The sequence below is a fragment of the Spinacia oleracea genome, chromosome 6, assembly GCF_020520425.1.
Source record: "Spinacia oleracea cultivar Varoflay chromosome 6, BTI_SOV_V1, whole genome shotgun sequence".
In the NCBI taxonomy this organism is placed as follows: domain Eukaryota; kingdom Viridiplantae; phylum Streptophyta; class Magnoliopsida; order Caryophyllales; family Amaranthaceae; genus Spinacia; species Spinacia oleracea.
This window is the reverse complement of record NC_079492.1, coordinates 116,992,746-117,010,361: the sequence shown is the minus strand read 5'-3', so window position 1 is coordinate 117,010,361 and position 17,616 is coordinate 116,992,746. Positions and strand designations below refer to the sequence as shown.

General features: G+C 34.2%; 2 protein-coding genes, 1 long non-coding RNA gene and 6 other non-coding genes across 9 annotated transcripts; 2 read left to right on the top strand and 7 right to left on the bottom strand.

The window, feature by feature from the left end:
* Positions 1-118: 118 nt before the first annotated feature.
* On the bottom strand, positions 119-3,426 carry LOC110796076 (40S ribosomal protein S25-3). The gene is made up of 4 exons (XM_022001106.2): positions 3,281-3,426; positions 3,112-3,186; positions 2,885-3,019; positions 119-422 (listed from the first exon to the last, which is right to left on the bottom strand). Exons 1-4 carry the CDS (start codon positions 3,281-3,283, stop codon positions 303-305), a joined length of 333 nt encoding a protein of 110 aa, XP_021856798.1. The 5' UTR covers positions 3,284-3,426; the 3' UTR covers positions 119-302.
* Positions 1,096-1,179, bottom strand: LOC130464708 (small nucleolar RNA Z159/U59). The gene has a single exon (XR_008925063.1). It is a non-coding gene; the product is annotated as a small nucleolar RNA Z159/U59 (small nucleolar RNA).
* LOC130464709 (small nucleolar RNA Z159/U59) lies at positions 1,314-1,385 on the bottom strand. The gene has a single exon (XR_008925064.1). It is a non-coding gene; the product is annotated as a small nucleolar RNA Z159/U59 (small nucleolar RNA).
* On the bottom strand, positions 1,507-1,592 carry LOC130464703 (small nucleolar RNA Z159/U59). Its single transcript, XR_008925058.1, has one exon. It is a non-coding gene; the product is annotated as a small nucleolar RNA Z159/U59 (small nucleolar RNA).
* Positions 1,913-1,998, bottom strand: LOC130464705 (small nucleolar RNA Z159/U59). Its single transcript, XR_008925060.1, has one exon. It is a non-coding gene; the product is annotated as a small nucleolar RNA Z159/U59 (small nucleolar RNA).
* Positions 2,330-2,415, bottom strand: LOC130464706 (small nucleolar RNA Z159/U59). Its single transcript, XR_008925061.1, has one exon. It is a non-coding gene; the product is annotated as a small nucleolar RNA Z159/U59 (small nucleolar RNA).
* Positions 2,754-2,839, bottom strand: LOC130464707 (small nucleolar RNA Z159/U59). Its single transcript, XR_008925062.1, has one exon. It is a non-coding gene; the product is annotated as a small nucleolar RNA Z159/U59 (small nucleolar RNA).
* Positions 3,427-5,391: 1,965 nt separating the features above from the next.
* On the top strand, positions 5,392-7,210 carry LOC130462722 (uncharacterized). Its single transcript, XR_008923426.1, has 2 exons — positions 5,392-5,551; positions 6,868-7,210. It is a non-coding gene; the product is annotated as an uncharacterized lncRNA (long non-coding RNA).
* A 6,273-nt stretch (positions 7,211-13,483) lies between these two features.
* On the top strand, positions 13,484-17,479 carry LOC110796080 (uncharacterized protein At2g27730, mitochondrial). Its single transcript, XM_022001108.2, has 4 exons — positions 13,484-13,642; positions 15,468-15,601; positions 16,455-16,493; positions 17,063-17,479. Exons 2-4 carry the CDS (start codon positions 15,500-15,502, stop codon positions 17,270-17,272), a joined length of 351 nt encoding a protein of 116 aa, XP_021856800.1. The 5' UTR covers positions 13,484-13,642; positions 15,468-15,499; the 3' UTR covers positions 17,273-17,479.
* The last annotated feature ends 137 nt before the right edge of the window (positions 17,480-17,616 follow it).

The following is a 17,616-nucleotide window of genomic DNA, read 5'->3' as shown; positions in this document are numbered from 1 at the left end:
TACCATCCTTTATTTCGTAAAAATTGATCATTTTTATTAGTATTACTCGTGTAATCAGGCTAAAACCTACGGAGTAGATGGTTTTAAATGAAAGAACTTGGCAAGGAAGAAGATCAACTGTGAAAAATCAATCTCAATAATTTGAGAAGACACTCGGGACCATAAAGTTCTGTAAATCAGTCTTTGTGCTTATTAACAAAAACAAACCAGATATACGGAGAACTTTGTATGACATTATATATATAACCTCCCATTACTCTAAAAAAATAGTCAGGCTCCTAATAGTAAACCACTATACGAAGTTAGGCAGCGGCATGGGTGGCCCTGGTGTAAATCGGCTGACTTGAATGTGCAGAAACCATCTTAACAGAATCTCTTGACATCAAGTCCCTGATTGCCCTGCGAGCTAAAGATCCATTTACCTGCAACAGAATGCACAATATACACTTTAGGTCTAATAATAGGAAGCAAGATTCTAGAAACCACCACAATAAGGAATCATATTAAGATAAAAGCAAAGCCTCTTCAGTTTCGAAAATCTTTTCAACATGAAAAATATCAGGTGATAAAAGGTCATATTTTAACATCATCAGAGGCAAAGGTACCTACTCGGAAATCTTATGAACTCTTAGACATCAAAATTCATCTAATCCTTTTCAGAAAAACCAGATTTTACATCGAAAAATACTTCACACACACACACAATCCATTTACTTCCCTCTAAAAAGTACTTTCTTAAAAAAATAGTATACCTAGTTCTACATAACACCTCAATTCGTAAATCCTTTGTACACATTAAAAAATGACATTCCACTGCCAATTGCACCTTCATACTTTGTAAGATAGCACTTTTGCATAAAACTAAAACAATCAACCCGGATAACTTAAACCTCTTCTGTTCAGATGTCCAGAAATTTTCCACACCAAATCTAAGAACGGAAGTTTACTTTAGATATCCTATTCACCTTATACAAGGCTCACTACATTACATATCATATCATTCTAATCATATTTCACTTGACCATTTCTGCCATTATACACAACAAGATCCGGATCAAAATAAAACTAACAAAAACAATCAGCAAACTACTAAAATCCTCTTCAGTTCAGGTCTCCACAAAATATTCTGCATGAAATCTCAGAAGAATGAAAGTTATGGTTTTCATCACCATCAGAGGCTAACAACAATACATACATCATACACCCCATGAAATCTTCTTTGAACCCATAATAATCCACAAACAAGACCAACAAGCAAAACCAGAACCAGAAGCCGCAACAAAACAAATTACTTCCAAAGTCTAAGATATATAACCTTCTCAGTTCAGGTCTCCAATTTTTTTCCACATGGAAGATATCAGAAGAAAGAAATCATCCTCAGAGACATTCTTAAACTTAATTCAGACAAAACTAATCCAAACTACATTTTTCCTTCCATCCAAATGCTCATTTCCCTAATAAATAAATAAAACTACGACAAAACAAATGCTAGAAACTCCTACAAAGGCCTCTTCAGTTCAGGTCTCCAATAGTTTTTCCGCATGAGAATATCTCGGAAGAACGAAAGTATTGTTTTAATCATCATTAGAGGCCAAGCACAACCTCAAAAATCCAACAAAATAATTATCTTACTTAGCAAAAACCAATTTCACGTATTATGAATGGTCCTTCCATTGTTAAACATAAATCACACTATTCACACACACCCATTTCCCCAAATATACAAGTACTTCTACTACAGAACCATTCTATGTATAATACTATCCATCTTCCAGCACTCATTTTAACCTAATCTCAAGCCAATATAGCTCAAAAGTGTTGACCAGAGCACACCCACAGTTGAGTATGATCTATCTTCTTACATAACTATCATAAATTACAATACAGAACTTAAAAATACAATCACATAAAGGCCTCTTCAGTTCAGGTCTCCAATGTTTTTTCCGCATGAGAATATCTCGGAAGAACGAAAGTATTGTTTTAATCATCATTAGAGGCCAAACACAACCTCAAAAATCCAACAAATACCACAACAAAATAATTATCTCACTTAACAAAAACCAATTTCACGTATTATAAATGGTCCTTCCATTGTTAAACATAAATCACACTATTCACACACGCCCATTTCCCCAAATATACAAGTACTTGTACTACAGAACCATTCTATATATAATACTACCTATGTGCCAGCACTCACTTTAACCCAATCTCAAGCCAATATAGCTAAAAGTGTTGACCAGAGCACGGCCACAGTTGAGTATTATCTATCTTCTTACATAACTATCATCAATTACAATACAGAAATTTAAAATACAATCACATTAAGGCCTCTTCAGTTCAGGTCTCCAATATTTTTTCCGCATAAGAATATCTCGGAAGAACGAAAGTAATGTTTTGATCATCATTAGAGGCCAAACACGACATCAATAATCCAAATAATTATCTTACTTGACAAAAACTAATTTGTCCTAACACTGTTCAACACAAATCACACTATTCATACACACCAATTCCCCAAATAAATGCATAAAACTCCAATACAAACAAACTAGCATTCGTACTCCAGAAAACAATTTCTATGCACAATCCAATCCATTTCCAACACTCATTTTAACATAAAAGCAGGCCAATGTAGCTCGGAAGTGATGACCCGAGCTACACTTCAGTAAGATCCATATCCTTACATTATTATGGTAAATTGCAATACATAATTCAAATACAATCATATTTAAAAGTTTAAACACACTAAGGCCTCTTCAGTTCAGGTCTCCAATGTTTTTTCCGCATAAAAATATCTCGGAAGAACGAAAGTATTGTTTTGATCATCATTAGAGGCCAGACCCAATAAAACCCTTGAAATTAAGAAGAAAAAACGAATTACCCTGAGTCTTTCGGAAATAGTGGAAGGAGTGATGAGCTTGGCCTTAGGAATATCAGACAACATCTTATCATACGTAGCTTGATCGAACAAGACCATGTTGTTCACCTTCTCCTTTTGCTTACCCTTGCTCCATTTCTGCAATTTTCATTCAAATTTTAAATAAAATAAGATTGGAACCTGAGGAATGTTCTACAACATTCTAGTGAAAATGGTGGATGGGTTTTTACCTTCTTCTTCTGCTTGCCACCGCCAGACTTAACTGGCTTTGACGACGGAGGAGGAGCTTTGTCCTTCTTTGGCGCCTGGTATAAGGAGAGGAGAAAACGACGACGTTAGATAAAAAAATTGATTTGAAATTGTAGCAAGAGAAGGTGCGGAGATATATTGGAAACTCACCATTTTTATCTGGGGATGGAAGAGAGAGAGTGAGGGAGGCGGTTGTTGCGGCAGAGAGAGGGTGGAAGTGTTTTTGGTTTCAGTGAGTGGTGGAAGTGTAGAAATAGGGTTTGTTTTTAGGGTTTGTGAAGGTGTTTAGGGTTTTAGGATTTGGGCTGAGTTGAGATTGGTTTGTGGGTTCAGACTTCAAATGCTGGGCCTGAGCCATTTTGTTTCATAGTGGACGATCCAATGTGCGGATCGGATCGGTTCGGATTGAGTCTGGTCAGGTTAAGTCGGTTTTTTTACTCACGTTGAATCCAATGTGGTTTGAATTTCAGTTCGGATCACTTCAAGTTTGGTTGTTTCTTGGCTGGGTTTTAGTTCGGGTCACTTTGAATTTTATTACGATTGGCCTTGGTTTTCTCTCTAATTGTTATCTTGCGGTTTTTAAATAACAAACTTTCACATTTTTCATTGGTATATGGATTATCTTTTGTTACCTACATGGCTATATTTCGTAGACTTTGTTGTCTACTCTAATTTCATGCGTGTAACAGACGTATGTTTTATTTATTTATTTATTTGGATACAAAAACAAGACTCTTAATTATTAGTAGAACCACTCCCTCCATTTCTTATTGATTTTTTTGTTTTTACTTTATCTTTATCATCTTTAATTTTGTATCAGTAGAAGTTATAAAAATAATGACATTTCTAACGAACTTTTTGGGACGAATCAAATAAAACTCCACAATACTATACTAAGCTAGCAATAGACCAAACCGTGAAACAAAATTTTCAATAGAACAATCTTTTATGCACACACTAGTTGTAACGCGCGATCCCCCAAGAAATTGGAATCAATTAGCAAAAAAATCTCATAAATATGTTGAATAATTATATCAGATTAGATGATTTATAAAATTTTAAATAAGTGTGTGATTGTTGTTACTAATACGTTGCAAATGAAAAGACTAATATTTCTATTTTTTCGTAAAAATCTTATTCGGGATAACAAGAGTGTACAAATCCTAACACTTCTAAAGCTTCATACTTGCATTACTATTCACACAATAGTGATATTACGTATATGCCCCCAATTTTAGTGTATTTTCGTTTTTTGTCTTATTCTTAATAATAGTGTGCATCCATTTTTACCCTTACTCCTCTCATTGACATGTGTTCATCAACTATGGACTTTTATCCTCACCTTTTTTTTTTGCAGAAGGTCAGGGGTTCGAGCTCTAAGTCATGCATTTTTTCTTTTCTATATTATTTTACAAGTATTCTTTGTGGAATTATTGAGGAAAAATAAACTTTTCTTTTTAGGGAACTTATAAAAATTACGGAGTATCTATTTTAAAACCGTTTTTTATTTTCTTTATTATTTTTACTTATATTATTTACTATTTACAAAAACGAATTAAATTGTTCGGCCCCCGTCAAGGTGGGTTCCTGGCTTCGTCCCTGCCCATCCTTTTGCGACGGGGCTAACAACCAAACAAAGACGGAAACAGCCGTCGCAAATGTCTTTTACAACGAGTTAACGGCGAAATTTTTCATTAATGACGGCCCCCTTTTATGACGGGTTCACGACAAGAAATCCCGTCATTAATCAACAATATTGAACTTTAGTGACGGAATTTCTCGTCGTTAATGGTACAATTTCTCGTAGTGATAATTGTAGTCTTATACTCCTACATACACCGTAAAATACATAATATTATAATCGTTGTACTTACTACTTTATGGAGTATGTAGACTTGTAGAGTGCATAGTATTGTAAAGAAAGAAAAAATTACAAAAGTTTACGTGAAGAAGTTGCATTATTTCCATGATAATTACTTTTGTGCAGTACTATCGATGAAAAAAATTTAATCCATCCTTATAAGTAAATGTCATTATAACCTGTTGACCAATAATTTATTTTGTATAGGAGTACACTAAATTTAATTATTTTCTTTCCCTCGAAATAGTTATTCCATAAATATGAATAAATATATATTTCAACAAAATATGTTTGACCACAAACGTCGAAATATATAAAAAAAATCAACCAATTCAACTTGAATTTCCAAAGGAATATAAATAAATAAATATGTTTTCTCTAACACCCATTTTTCTGCTCATCTGAAATTCTAGATTAGCCTTGATGTGGCTGAGTTGGTTGTTCATGACTCCGTAGAAGATTGGGGAGATGGGGGAATTATGCATTGTCTAAAGGTAGAAATGAGCTCTCGTCCAGAATGCATACCCAGTTTTTTGGAGCTCCTGAAGATTTGGCCCGAGGTATACATATCCACATTGTTTCTGTTTTCTCTTGTTGAGTTGTTGGCTTGGGCTTTGTTCTTTCACTAGAAGACTTTTTTGTGATGATTTTATAGGGATCGGGAAGAAGTAACATTAGTGATTGTAAAGGGAGAGCCTTCGGTTACAGATTAGGGGTGTAAATGGGTCGAGCCGAGTATTATCATGTTCATGTTTAAGCCTATTCAATTTAGTTGTGTGTACAAGGCTTTAAGCCTGAGTTTGGGTTTCAGATTGATCTCCAAATCTCGCTTATATATCATGAGTGATTATAGGGGGGGGGGGGGGGGGGGGCTAGGTGTGTAAGCGAGTTGAGTCGAGTATATTATGTTCATGCGTAAGCTTTTCTAGCGTAGTTATGTTTTTAAGTCTTTAAGCTCGAGATTGAGTTCCAAATCTTTATGAAACTTAGCTCATTTTTTGATTTAGAATATTCCAGCTCAGTGTGTTTATCACTTGTATAACTTTACATATTCAAAATTCTTTTATAGGTTGTAGGTTGGCATGAACGTGCATGATCTGTGCTCGTTTTGGTTTGTTATATTTGCATGTTGTCCTATAGAAAATTTGCATATTACATTGTTGTAATATCAATTTTTTAATTGTTAATGATTTGCCGGTTCTCTTGTAAAAAATGCTTGCAGTTCAGGTGTTCACCTATTGGGTGTCATTCAGTAAAGCTCTATTATTGTAGTCCTGCATTTTTTAGAACTCCCTGATCATTACCTTTACTAATCAAGAGCCTTCATTTGAGCTATTTCCAAATGATTAGGTTGTGTATGTTTCTTATGTACTATTTTGATTCGTTTGGGTAAACGTGTTCAAATCCGGTAGGAATTTGGTATTGTAGCCTTGTAGTAGGTGTTTTTTTAGCAATACAACCTTTGGCTAATTTTTTTTGGGGGGAGAGGTTCCATTTTCAATAATCCTGAAAATAGGTTGCACCTAATTCCTAGGAATTTTTTATAACAATTAAAGACGGTAATCCTGATTTTCCATTAAACTCTTTCTGTTTTATTTTGAAAATTAATCATGGAATGCTTTTATCTGTATATAATATATGATTAGTTTTTGTGCACTTCAATAGTATTTTGATTTGTGTTTTAGGGATCTGGAGTTTTTTTATTCAATTTAAGGATTTGTTTGTTTCTTTCTTTGTGTTTTAGGGAGCTTGAGTTTTTGTATTTAATTTAAGGATTTTTTTTTGTTTTCTTCCTACCTTAGTTGTTGCCATGCGCCTACAAATCCCACTAGTAGTAGGTTGGTCACGAGATTCAACAACATCCATATACATCCAGGTACTCTTCTTCGGGTTTAAGATTGAAGGACATTACCTTCTTTCCTCTAAGTATTCGAACAAGAAGACCCGTAGTGCCTTTATTTTTACGGTTTTTGCTATTCGAAGATATTTTGCTCTTTCTGCCGGCCACGGTCATGTCAGAGTGTCACGGTAGAGACACTTTACTAGACTTTAGTACTTATTGTGCTTCTGTCAGGATAAGGATTGTATCTTGTATTCCTATACTAGATTAGCTCCCGTGCGATGCACGGTTTTAACCAAAATTCTTTGTTAAGATTTGTATAAGAAGATATATCATCTACATGCATTGTTAATTGTTAGTTGTTAATATTCTTATTGAAGTTAGATTTATCGAATGTTATAAATCCTCGATAAAAAAATGTTTGACATAATCTCTGTGATTATTTTATTTATTTAACCTATATGCTAATCTAACTTAAAGAAGAATAGTAGCAATTTATAAAACATATACTTCTTAGATGATAAAATGAAATTTGAATTAAGATATCATGTATTTGATCATTATTTGATCACAAATTTGAAACAAAGCTTTTGTCTAAAAATGCGAGTAACAAAAGTTATATTGTTAGAGTGGTAGTTAGAGAACGTATTACCTTATTAACACAAAGATCATAGGTACAAATTGATCTTAACAATCATTAATTTTATCGTGTTCCTTAAAATCGTTACCATTAGTTCATTATAATTAGACCATAAGAAACAATGTTTATCTTGTTTCATCGGGCTAATTAACATCAAAATTATAATTTGACTGGGTTAAGTTGCACCCTCACATTAACCAAATTTGTACCAAAGCATTAGAAAATAGCCAAAAAAAATTCAGTCACAAAATTTAGAGGCAGTCCAAGCTAAAGATTACAAAAGAAGAAAGGACATTAGTCTCTTTATCGCTGTCAACATTATAACTATTCTTATCAAGATTTTTAATGTCCTGTAACTCCATATCACCCTCACAAAACCAAAAATTAAAAAGAAAAAGCCCAGGCGACAAAAATAACAAATTGAGAATTTGAGATAGAAATCTATAAATAATTCCCAAGAAAACTAAAAAAACAGAAGTAAAAATTGAAATTAAGTAAAAGTTAAAACGAAACTCATTATTTTTTACAGGAACAAAACATCTTCTCTGTATTTCAAAACTAATACATTTAAATTAGAAAACAAAAAAAAGAGGAAATTTTCTCACAAAACCCAATATTTTCCTAGAAAAACTATAGTCAAGAAATAATTGACCTTCAAGGATCCACGACCTGCGATATTCACCAAATTGAAGTTTAAACAAAATTTAGCAAAAATAATACCAAGAAACTGAAAAAAGGAAAAAAAAATATCCAAAATAAGATCGTTGGAACTGTAGTCCCCGGCGCATCGAGATTGTGCCTGATCTATCCAGATGAAAAAAAAATCTCAGTTCATTCCCTAAATTGGATATTGTGCTTGAATTTGCAAAATAAAGTATTTAATTAAAAAATTAGAAAAGTTTGATGTGGTAAGATATGATCCTATACTATAGCTTGAATTTTCATTAGATATTTGAGGAAAAGGAAGCGAAAAGAATGGACATGGAGAATTACAGAGGGAGAAGGGGAATGAGCAGTCACTTCAATTCCCAAAAGAAAGAAAGAAATAGTTGTGTCCTACTCCTTGAATATTGTCTAGTGAGAGCCAAATACTCCACAATCTATATAACACACGAAAAAGGAAAAAAAAAAAAAAAAAACTCGGTAAATATTAAGTTTAGGCAGGAAAATATTAAAGGAGAGAGTGACATGTGTACAGTTTGGAGGGAAGGATGATGTCAGCGGTATTTCTTTTAGTAATAGTTATAGATGCTGCAAGCTTTTGGAGACAAAATGAAGCATTGGCAAACGCATGTTCAAATGGCTATAAATGTGGATTCGAATTCTAGGTTGGCTATCCAGAATGGGAAAAACAAAAAAAAAACAATGTAATCCGGTGTTTTTGTTTTAAGAATTACAATAAGATTTTATTGGATAACGTAATGTAAGTAGTACAAGGCATAATAGCATGAGTACACATGTAATCAGGTTCGTATTATCAACTACGTGCAAATAAATCATCAACATTGTTTTTCAAGCATTTATCATAAATTTGTAATGCTCGTTTATTACATAGTATCTTTACAAAATAATTTTTTTATACTAGTTATTTTAAAAATCCAAAAACATGAAAATCTCATAAGGAAAGTAATAAAAAAAATCACTGGGAATGAGGCACCTTAATATTATGAGCAATATCATACATGGAGAGTATAACAATAAGGGTCTTCCAAGTTCCAACAATTCGTTTCTAAAACAACAATCATATTTTCATCTAAAGCAAATTACAACAAAAGGGCTCCGTAACGTACCATGAGTTATTACACGTGCAATATTAGTAGTGTTCCTATTACAAAAGTTTTAAGGAATATTTGAAAGGAACACCGCATTACATGCTTAATCCTATCAAAAGCCTCTGGCTAATGAATCTTTTCCTACCCTATATACTGCTTGCAACAACAGAAAACCATTTCTTTTGGCAAAAAATTTAGGGGTCATTAACATGTAAACTGCAAAAACTATATTTCTTACAAGTTCCTAACATAGACTAAGCAAAAAGGAGTATGAATTTATCAACAACCGAGTCGCTAGCCAGAAAACTAATTGTCTTTTAAGTTCTCAAGATATGGTATTGCAAAATGCAAACTAATTTCCAAGTGCCTAAGATAAGCTAAGCTAAGCAAAAGGGAGGATGAGTGTTGTCCTCTTCATTCTCTTGTGTTGAAGTGTGTTTCTGCTTTTGTTGTATGCCCGACCACAATAAGGTTATCACGAAGTTGCTCCATTTCTCCTTGCAATGATACAGAAAACAACATTTTTCATGTAGTTAGCATTTTTTCCAACATTTTATATTCAGAAGAATGAAACACAAGAGATGTGAAAAGACGAATGAGCAAACAAAACCAACCAAAAAAAAAAATAGAACTAAAAAAGGGTTCACAACAACTTAGTTTAATCAACAAACGCAAGTGACATAACAAGAGTTGCATTAAACTTGAACACAAACACGTTTATAAGATTGACTGCATATTAACAACATCTTCATGGTCAATACACGTTCAATGCATTGGAGCCAATTTGACAAACTAGAACATAGTAAATGATATGAAACTATGATTCTCTCACAACTATAGACAAATTTTACCACCACTATCATCAGAACAAGCATCATTGCATAACCAGAAATTACAATCACCTTCCCCCTCAAAAATCAGCGCTATAATATTAGCATCAAGCACCTAAAGTGGAAAACACAATAATATTTGCGTGAAATCTAGATCAATAACTCAACCCTAATTCTCTATATGCCTCCATTAAAGTGTTCTTCCCAAAAGAAAATATCTTGAGTGACTTCTAAGTCATCGATCTCAAGACGGATCTGAACGTGTCGGTGAACCAAGTAGAGGAACGACACCTGGAGTTATTGTTCGTGTTCGTGATACGTTGAACTAGGGAAAACACGCTACAAACGTAAGTATTGCTTGATCTGTACTTTATACATGATTCCTGACATTGGGGTTGTTCCGCTATTATGTTATGTATTTAACTGTAATCCCCTACAGTGTACATGTTCACCCTACATTCCTTTTGCCATCGAGCATTTCAAACTCAAAACAACTATTAAGTCTCTTCTTCGGTATTGGTTTACTGTTGTTGGCTGGGCACTTGGCTTGACAATTTTTTTACTTCCTAAGCCCGATGATAAAATTGTTCATGACAATGGCAATGGCAATGACAATGACGATAAAAAAAATATAGGAGTGCGTAAATAATTTAGATTTTTTTTTAATAATTAGGCATAAAAGTACCGAACCGTCACGTAATTACAAAGAAGATTGGTCAAGAAACTAAGTAAAAGAGGCTTATTATTTCGGTTCCTTTTATGGGCTTGACCCTCATTCACCACAAAAAATATTGATAATTTAAGCTCCAAAAAAAAGATTTTCCCTATGTACTTCTGTAGTACAAACGCCAAATTTAGTGTAATGTTTCTTTATTTTCTTATTCAAATAGGGATAAGGACACAAACGTCAATTGATACACGAAAATATTACGTATTTTGTTGTCATAAAAGAGGAATTGAACTAAATAAACCACAACGCGACTAGCGCGGCCCGTTCGTAGAACAGGCTCAAAAGCTAGTTAATATTGAATTAGGCATTCAAAAAAAATAAAGGAAAAAATATGTAGATGATGGATAAGTGGACACATGTCACACATGTAAGGGTGCGTTCTGTTCACCTTGAAAAATTAAGTTTCAGTTCCAATAAGTTCAGATAAGTTCAGATAAGTTCCAATAAGATTCAATAATAATAATAATAATAATAATAATAATAATAATAATAATAACAATAATAATAATAATAATAATAATAAAAATAATAATAAATAATAATGATAATAATAATAAATAATAATAATAAATAATAATAATAATAAATAATAATAATAATAATAATTAAATAATTAATCTTATATTCTTCTTCTTCTTCTTCTTCTTCTTCTTCTTCTTCTTCTTCTTCTTCTTAATATTATTACTATTATTATTATTATTATTATTCTTATTATTATTATTAGTGATATATTACTATTATGATTATAAATAACCCGAACCGATAAAAACCCAAATTCGACGAAAATTGACCCATTACATTCAAACCCAATTTGCCCGATCTGACATGAAGATGACCAATATGATTCTCAAATCCGTTTAAACCCAACCCCTTTTCAACTTGTTCCCGTTTAAACCCGTACCCGTTAATATCCGAAACCGTTTCAACCCGTTCCTGTTTAATCCAGGATCTGTTAAAACCGAACCCGTTTCAACCCATACCCGTTAAATCCTAAACTCGTTAAAATCCGAACCCGTTTCAACATATACCCATTAAAACTAGAACACGTTAAAATCCATACCCGTTTCAACCCGTACCTGTAAAAATCTGAAAACGTTATTTATTACTCCGTATTTTTTTTATATATATACTTCCTCCATTTTTTTATAATTGCACCGTTTTCCTTTTTCGGAAGTTGCATATTAATTGCACCATTTCCTTTTTTGGTAAGTTTATCCACATAAAATGACATTTCTATCCTTATCATCATTTGTTAAATCACATTTGTACTTAGATCACATGGGTATATTTGTCATTTATCACCTTTTAACCCCCATTCTTAAATCTTGTGCCCAACCCAAATGGTGCAATAATAAAAAAATGGAGGAAGTATATATTATTAATTAATTATTATTAATAATTATTTTTTTGTTTAATTTATTATTATTATTATTATTATTATTATTATTATTATTATTTATTATTTATTATATTTTTTTTATTATTATTTGTTTTATTTATTTTATGTTATTAATAATAATCATTATCATTATTATTATTTTTATTTTTAATTATTATTATAATAATAATAATAATAATAATTATTATTATTAATATTTTAATAAATTAATTTAACTATTATTATTATTATTATTATTATTACTACTATTAAAAGTTTCAATAAGTTCCAATAAGTTCAGATAAGTTCAAATAAGTTCCAATAAGTTCCAATAAGTTCAGATCAGATAAGTTCAGATCAGATAAGTTCAGATAAGTTCAGACAAATTCAGATAAGTTCAGATAAGTTCAGGTCACATAAGTTGAACAGAACGCACCCTAAATATAGTTTGCATTTTTAAATATTATTAGGTATAAATAGATAGGTATAGATAAAATATGTAAAATAATTAGTTTTCTATATTTATTTTTTCTTCTTTACCCTATTTTGAACTCGGTAGAAAAAAATAAAGTTAGTCCACAACCAGTCCAAAACGGCCCACTCTTGGTCTGCTATTCAATCTTCAATACTCGAAATTTCCTGTCGTGAGCACCCTTACATAGACAATACAAAACACCTTATATATTCAAATGTTCCACACCACAAAACACGAACAATTAAGGCAATCACGAGGCTGCAAATCGTAAGATGCATCATGCCTTAGGCCAACTACTGGCCAAGTCTAAACCTACCCGGAACGGTAGCACGACAAGTAGCCACCGGTCTTCGGAGAATGAAAAAAGGGACGTACCTAAAGATGGCTTTGGGCCGGCCCGACCCGAAGCCCGACCCGCCCGACACGAAAAAAGCCCGGCCCGGCACGGGCACGAAGTCATAGACCATGATTTTTTGGAAAAAGCACGACTCGATCCGACACGACAAAACACGTTAAGTTTAGTAAAATTAGCCTTAGGCACGACGGCCGGCCCGACACGGCACGAAAGCCCGTGGACTTGGGCCGGGCCCGTGCCTTTTTTTAAAAACTTTTCGGCCCGGCACGGCACGAAACAACGTGGACCTGGCATGGGCCCAGCCCAATTAGGCCCACGGCCATGGGCTCGACCAGAAGTCCGGCCCACTCCGGCCCACGGTCATCTTTAGACGTACCCGGACAATAAAAGCACAGTATGTATAGAAATGGACAAGTAGACAATACGAAAATAGTACACCGAAAACCCAGGTGGCATCAAATCCATAGCTCGAAGCCAACGGCTGGATGGTCCCTTTCCCTATTTTTGCAAAACGCCTTATTGTTGCTGACCGTACCACATACCCCCTCACATCTCCATTTCGCTCTCCATCTGCCTGAATACCAGCTAGCTCTTTCTCTCTCTTCCAAAAACTTCCACCGCAATTACTTGGGTAATAATCCTCTTCTTTCTCGTGCATTTTCCACTTCATTTGACCTGATTTTGTTGATTATCTTGTTAATGGTTTCCGTTTGCTAGTTTAATCTTGACTTTTTTTAACAGCTGATTAACATTGTTATTAGCATTTTGTGCGATTTTAAGCTCGGAAAATCTCCTGTTGAAATTTATTATAATATTTTTTTTGTTATAACCGACTTTTTCACGCCAGTTCAAACGATTAATCTATTGTTGCTGCATTTTATTTGATTTATTTCCGTGTAAAAATTACTGGGTTTTTCGTTGTAATGTTAGGGTTTTGTCAGTGGAATAGATGATCATTTTCGCTGTATATTTTAATCTGTTTGCCTTTTATATTTGGTCCTATGCTGTTGAAGTTATTGAGCAGATTTTTTGTGTGGGTATGCTGCCTGTTGGACTATACTCTGGCCGATTTTATTTCTTTCATTACACTAATGTGCAAATGGGTTTATTTGCACTGAATGCGGGTTTCTTGCTAGAGGGTTTTGTTTGATTCTTTTGATGTTGTGTGGATTGTTTGTGCTGTAGTGATGCAAATGGATTTATTGTCGGATTGTTCTAGTTTAGCTGGATTAATGCTAGGGAAGATTGCTCTTTCAGGTTACTTTTGGACAATGAATTTGGATACTCGTGTCAGACTCGGTTATTTTGTGAACTGTTTTAACACTTTTCTAGGCCATTGTTCTAGTTTAGCTGGATTAATGCTAGGGAAGAATGGAAGATTGCTCTTTCAGGTTACTTTTGGACAATGAATTTGGATACTCGTGTCAGACTCGGTTATTTTGTGAACTGTTTTAACACTTTTCTAGGCCTAAAATGAGTGTCCATACCCTGGTACCCATGTTGTGGTTACGAAAATCCAACATGTGTATGTGAGGTGAAATGTGGGGGCCAAATACCATAGCTTATGGGTTCTTTTATTCTTTACTTCTTTTTATTGTTTTATTTAGGATTTTGATAAATTGCAGCTGTTGTGTGTGAGTGTGTGTGTGTGTGTGTGTGTGTGTGTGTGAATAGAAGGTCATAGAGATGGAAAAGAATCATGCTTACTTAAGCTTTAATCACTGAAATTTATCTAGTGCGGCGATAGAAGCTTGTTTAAAACTTGCTTCAGGTAGGTATTTACGTGGACTGTAGTGGTGACTTGAGAATGTTCTAGGTATGTGCGTATTAACGGGGTTGGATTGAATGTGGACTATTGAGGAATTATACTCTACTTAAGCTACTATGCTATAATAATCCTAAATGGATTGTCTAGTATATCAATCGGTTGCATGCTATTTTTTTTGGATTGTTCAAACTTGAAATTTGGAAGGAGGCTGGGATTTTGGCACTTGTGTGAGTTTCCTATTTAGAAAGAGCTGTAATAGTGGTAAACTAGCACTTAAGGCCTTGTTTTTTATGAAGAGTCAGGAATCTATTAAGTGCATCAATTGCACTATTTCCTTGTTCAAAAAGATGTCTACTGTGGGTCTTATCACTGATGCCATAGCTTATTTATGTATATGACTACTCTTTGTATGTTACGTGGAGTTTGTGATTGTTAAGATGCTCGTTTGTGCTTTATGGGTTTGATGCTCAATTACTTTCAAAATGTTTACATAACTTGCAGTCTGAAAGATTTAACTAGATTTTTACACGCTCTCACACAGACACGCTCTCACACAGGCACGCTCTCACACATGCAATATTGAACTCATTCTGCTACACCAGTGACAAGTACCATGAGGTCTATGATCTTACATCGATTTGATGTATAAAAATAATGCTCATGTTGGCCTGATGTTGTCTGTATGCAGGTGTATTCTTGAATTTCTACTTGTGATAAAAAATGGCAGGAAGAGTTGCTGCAAGATACGTATCTAGGAGGTTTTCAAGTGGCGGCAAGGTGCTTGGTGAGGAGGAAAAGGCTGCAGAGACAGTCTACATCAAGGTATTGCATTTACTTCAACTTATATAATTATGATGATAACCTTGTTGATTATTTTTAAGAATCTTGGAAGTTGGGAGGTTGAACCTGCCATCAATGTTTTTCCAATTCGATAATGTATCTTTCTCTGATGTGTAGACTGAAGGTGTTAGATGCAATTGTGCACATTTTTTGTACATCTTGTGTCATACTTGATGGCTCACAGTTTTTAACGCACATCTTTTTTTGACTAATATAATCTTTAAGACTGATTAGTATTTAATTTATTCATAAATGATCAACTCGTATTTCTTACCTCGAACTCACCATCTTGTGTGTAAAATTGGAGTTATTTTGTTAGTTTGTTCTCAAAACTCAAGTGAGACTATTGTAGTATATAAGATCAGAGTGGTTTCTGTAGAATGAATATGCTTGTTAATTTAATGTAGTTAAGAGTCCATGCATATTGGCCAGTATTGCAGCTGCTAGAACTATGATTATTTGTTACTCTATGGATTCATTTCTGTACTATGCCTATTCAGGACATTTTTCTTGAGATGAGGGGTTTGGAGGAGATGAACAGATGGTTTGTTATGATGAATATGCTTGTTACTTTAATATAGTTAAGACTTAAGAGTCCATGCATATTGGCCAGTATTGCAGCCGCTAGAACTATGATTATTTGTTACTCTATGGATTCATTTCTGTACTATGCCTATTGAGGACATTCTTCTTGAGATGAGGGGTTTGGAGGAGATGAACAGATGGTTTGTTATGATGAGATTGCGAAATCCGTTTATTATGATTTAGTACTTGTTTGTCTAGGCATGAGATTCTAGGTTCTGTAAGTCTGATACCAATTTGTATTTCTTTGCAGAAAATGGAGAAGGAGAAGCTGGAAAAGCTTGCTCGTCAGGTTTTCAGTCTGTACCCTTTATTTGTTTGATTTCATTTCTGATGTGTGTGTAACTGGTATTATGTTTGTCCTGTCAAGTAGTTGAGGAGACGGGAGGGTTGGAGACCGAGTGTGTATATCGCTGTTATGTGATTAACCTGCTTTAACTGTTGGTCTCTCCTCTCCGTATGAGTGCCACACTGCCACGTTATACTTTATAAAGGAACCGCACTAGCCGGGGGTGTTTGGGCTTGTAGACCTGAAGTAGTTCTTGTTATTTGAGCAACCTGTATGATACCAGTAACATTGATGAATCTTGCAATGTATGATCATCCCCTGGCCCCTTTTATTGACATACCGAAGTCATCTGATTTCAATTCCTTCAGTGTTGGTCAGAATGTCACAACCAACATTTTGGCATAAGCGGCATAACTATTTCTCCAGACCTCCACTACATTTGTCATTGTTCTTGTTTATTCTTAAGAATGTTAGCCAATCTTGTGAATGATACAAGTAGACCTTAATTTATCTTCTCCCACATTATGAATGGTCGATCTTAATTTATCCCTCCCACTTTGTGAATTGATCAGGGTCCTAAACAAGCAGAGACACAAGCACCGAACTCAGGGGCTCCAGCAACTGAAGCAGTTAAGCCAAGTGGTCCAGAACCTTCAGCTCCCAAGACATCAACTGACAAACACCGGAACTATGCTGTCATAGCTGGACTAGTCACTGCTTTGGGTGCCGCCGGGTGGTACTACAAATCTGGTTCGAAGAAGACTGAAGAAGTCCATGACTGAAAAGCTTCATGAATGTTATGGTTTCTTATTCAAGGGTAGTGCTTAGACACATCTGATAAATAACAGTGGGGTTTTTGTTAGGCATTCCCTTGTTTACACATGCAGTGAAAAGCGGGTGATATACATTATACTGTTGAATGGAAATAGGTTGATTGGCAAAAAGATCATCTATTGTTTTGTTAATATGACATGTTTTTTCTAAGCCAATCCCTATTTGATTGTGTTTCTTCTTGGCTAATTGTATTCCGTATGAACTGGGAATTTGTTACCCAGCTAACGCCGTCAGGAATCGGATATGGGTTCAAATTTTATTCTGCAGGTTGAAGAGTGAACTGCAAGTTCTT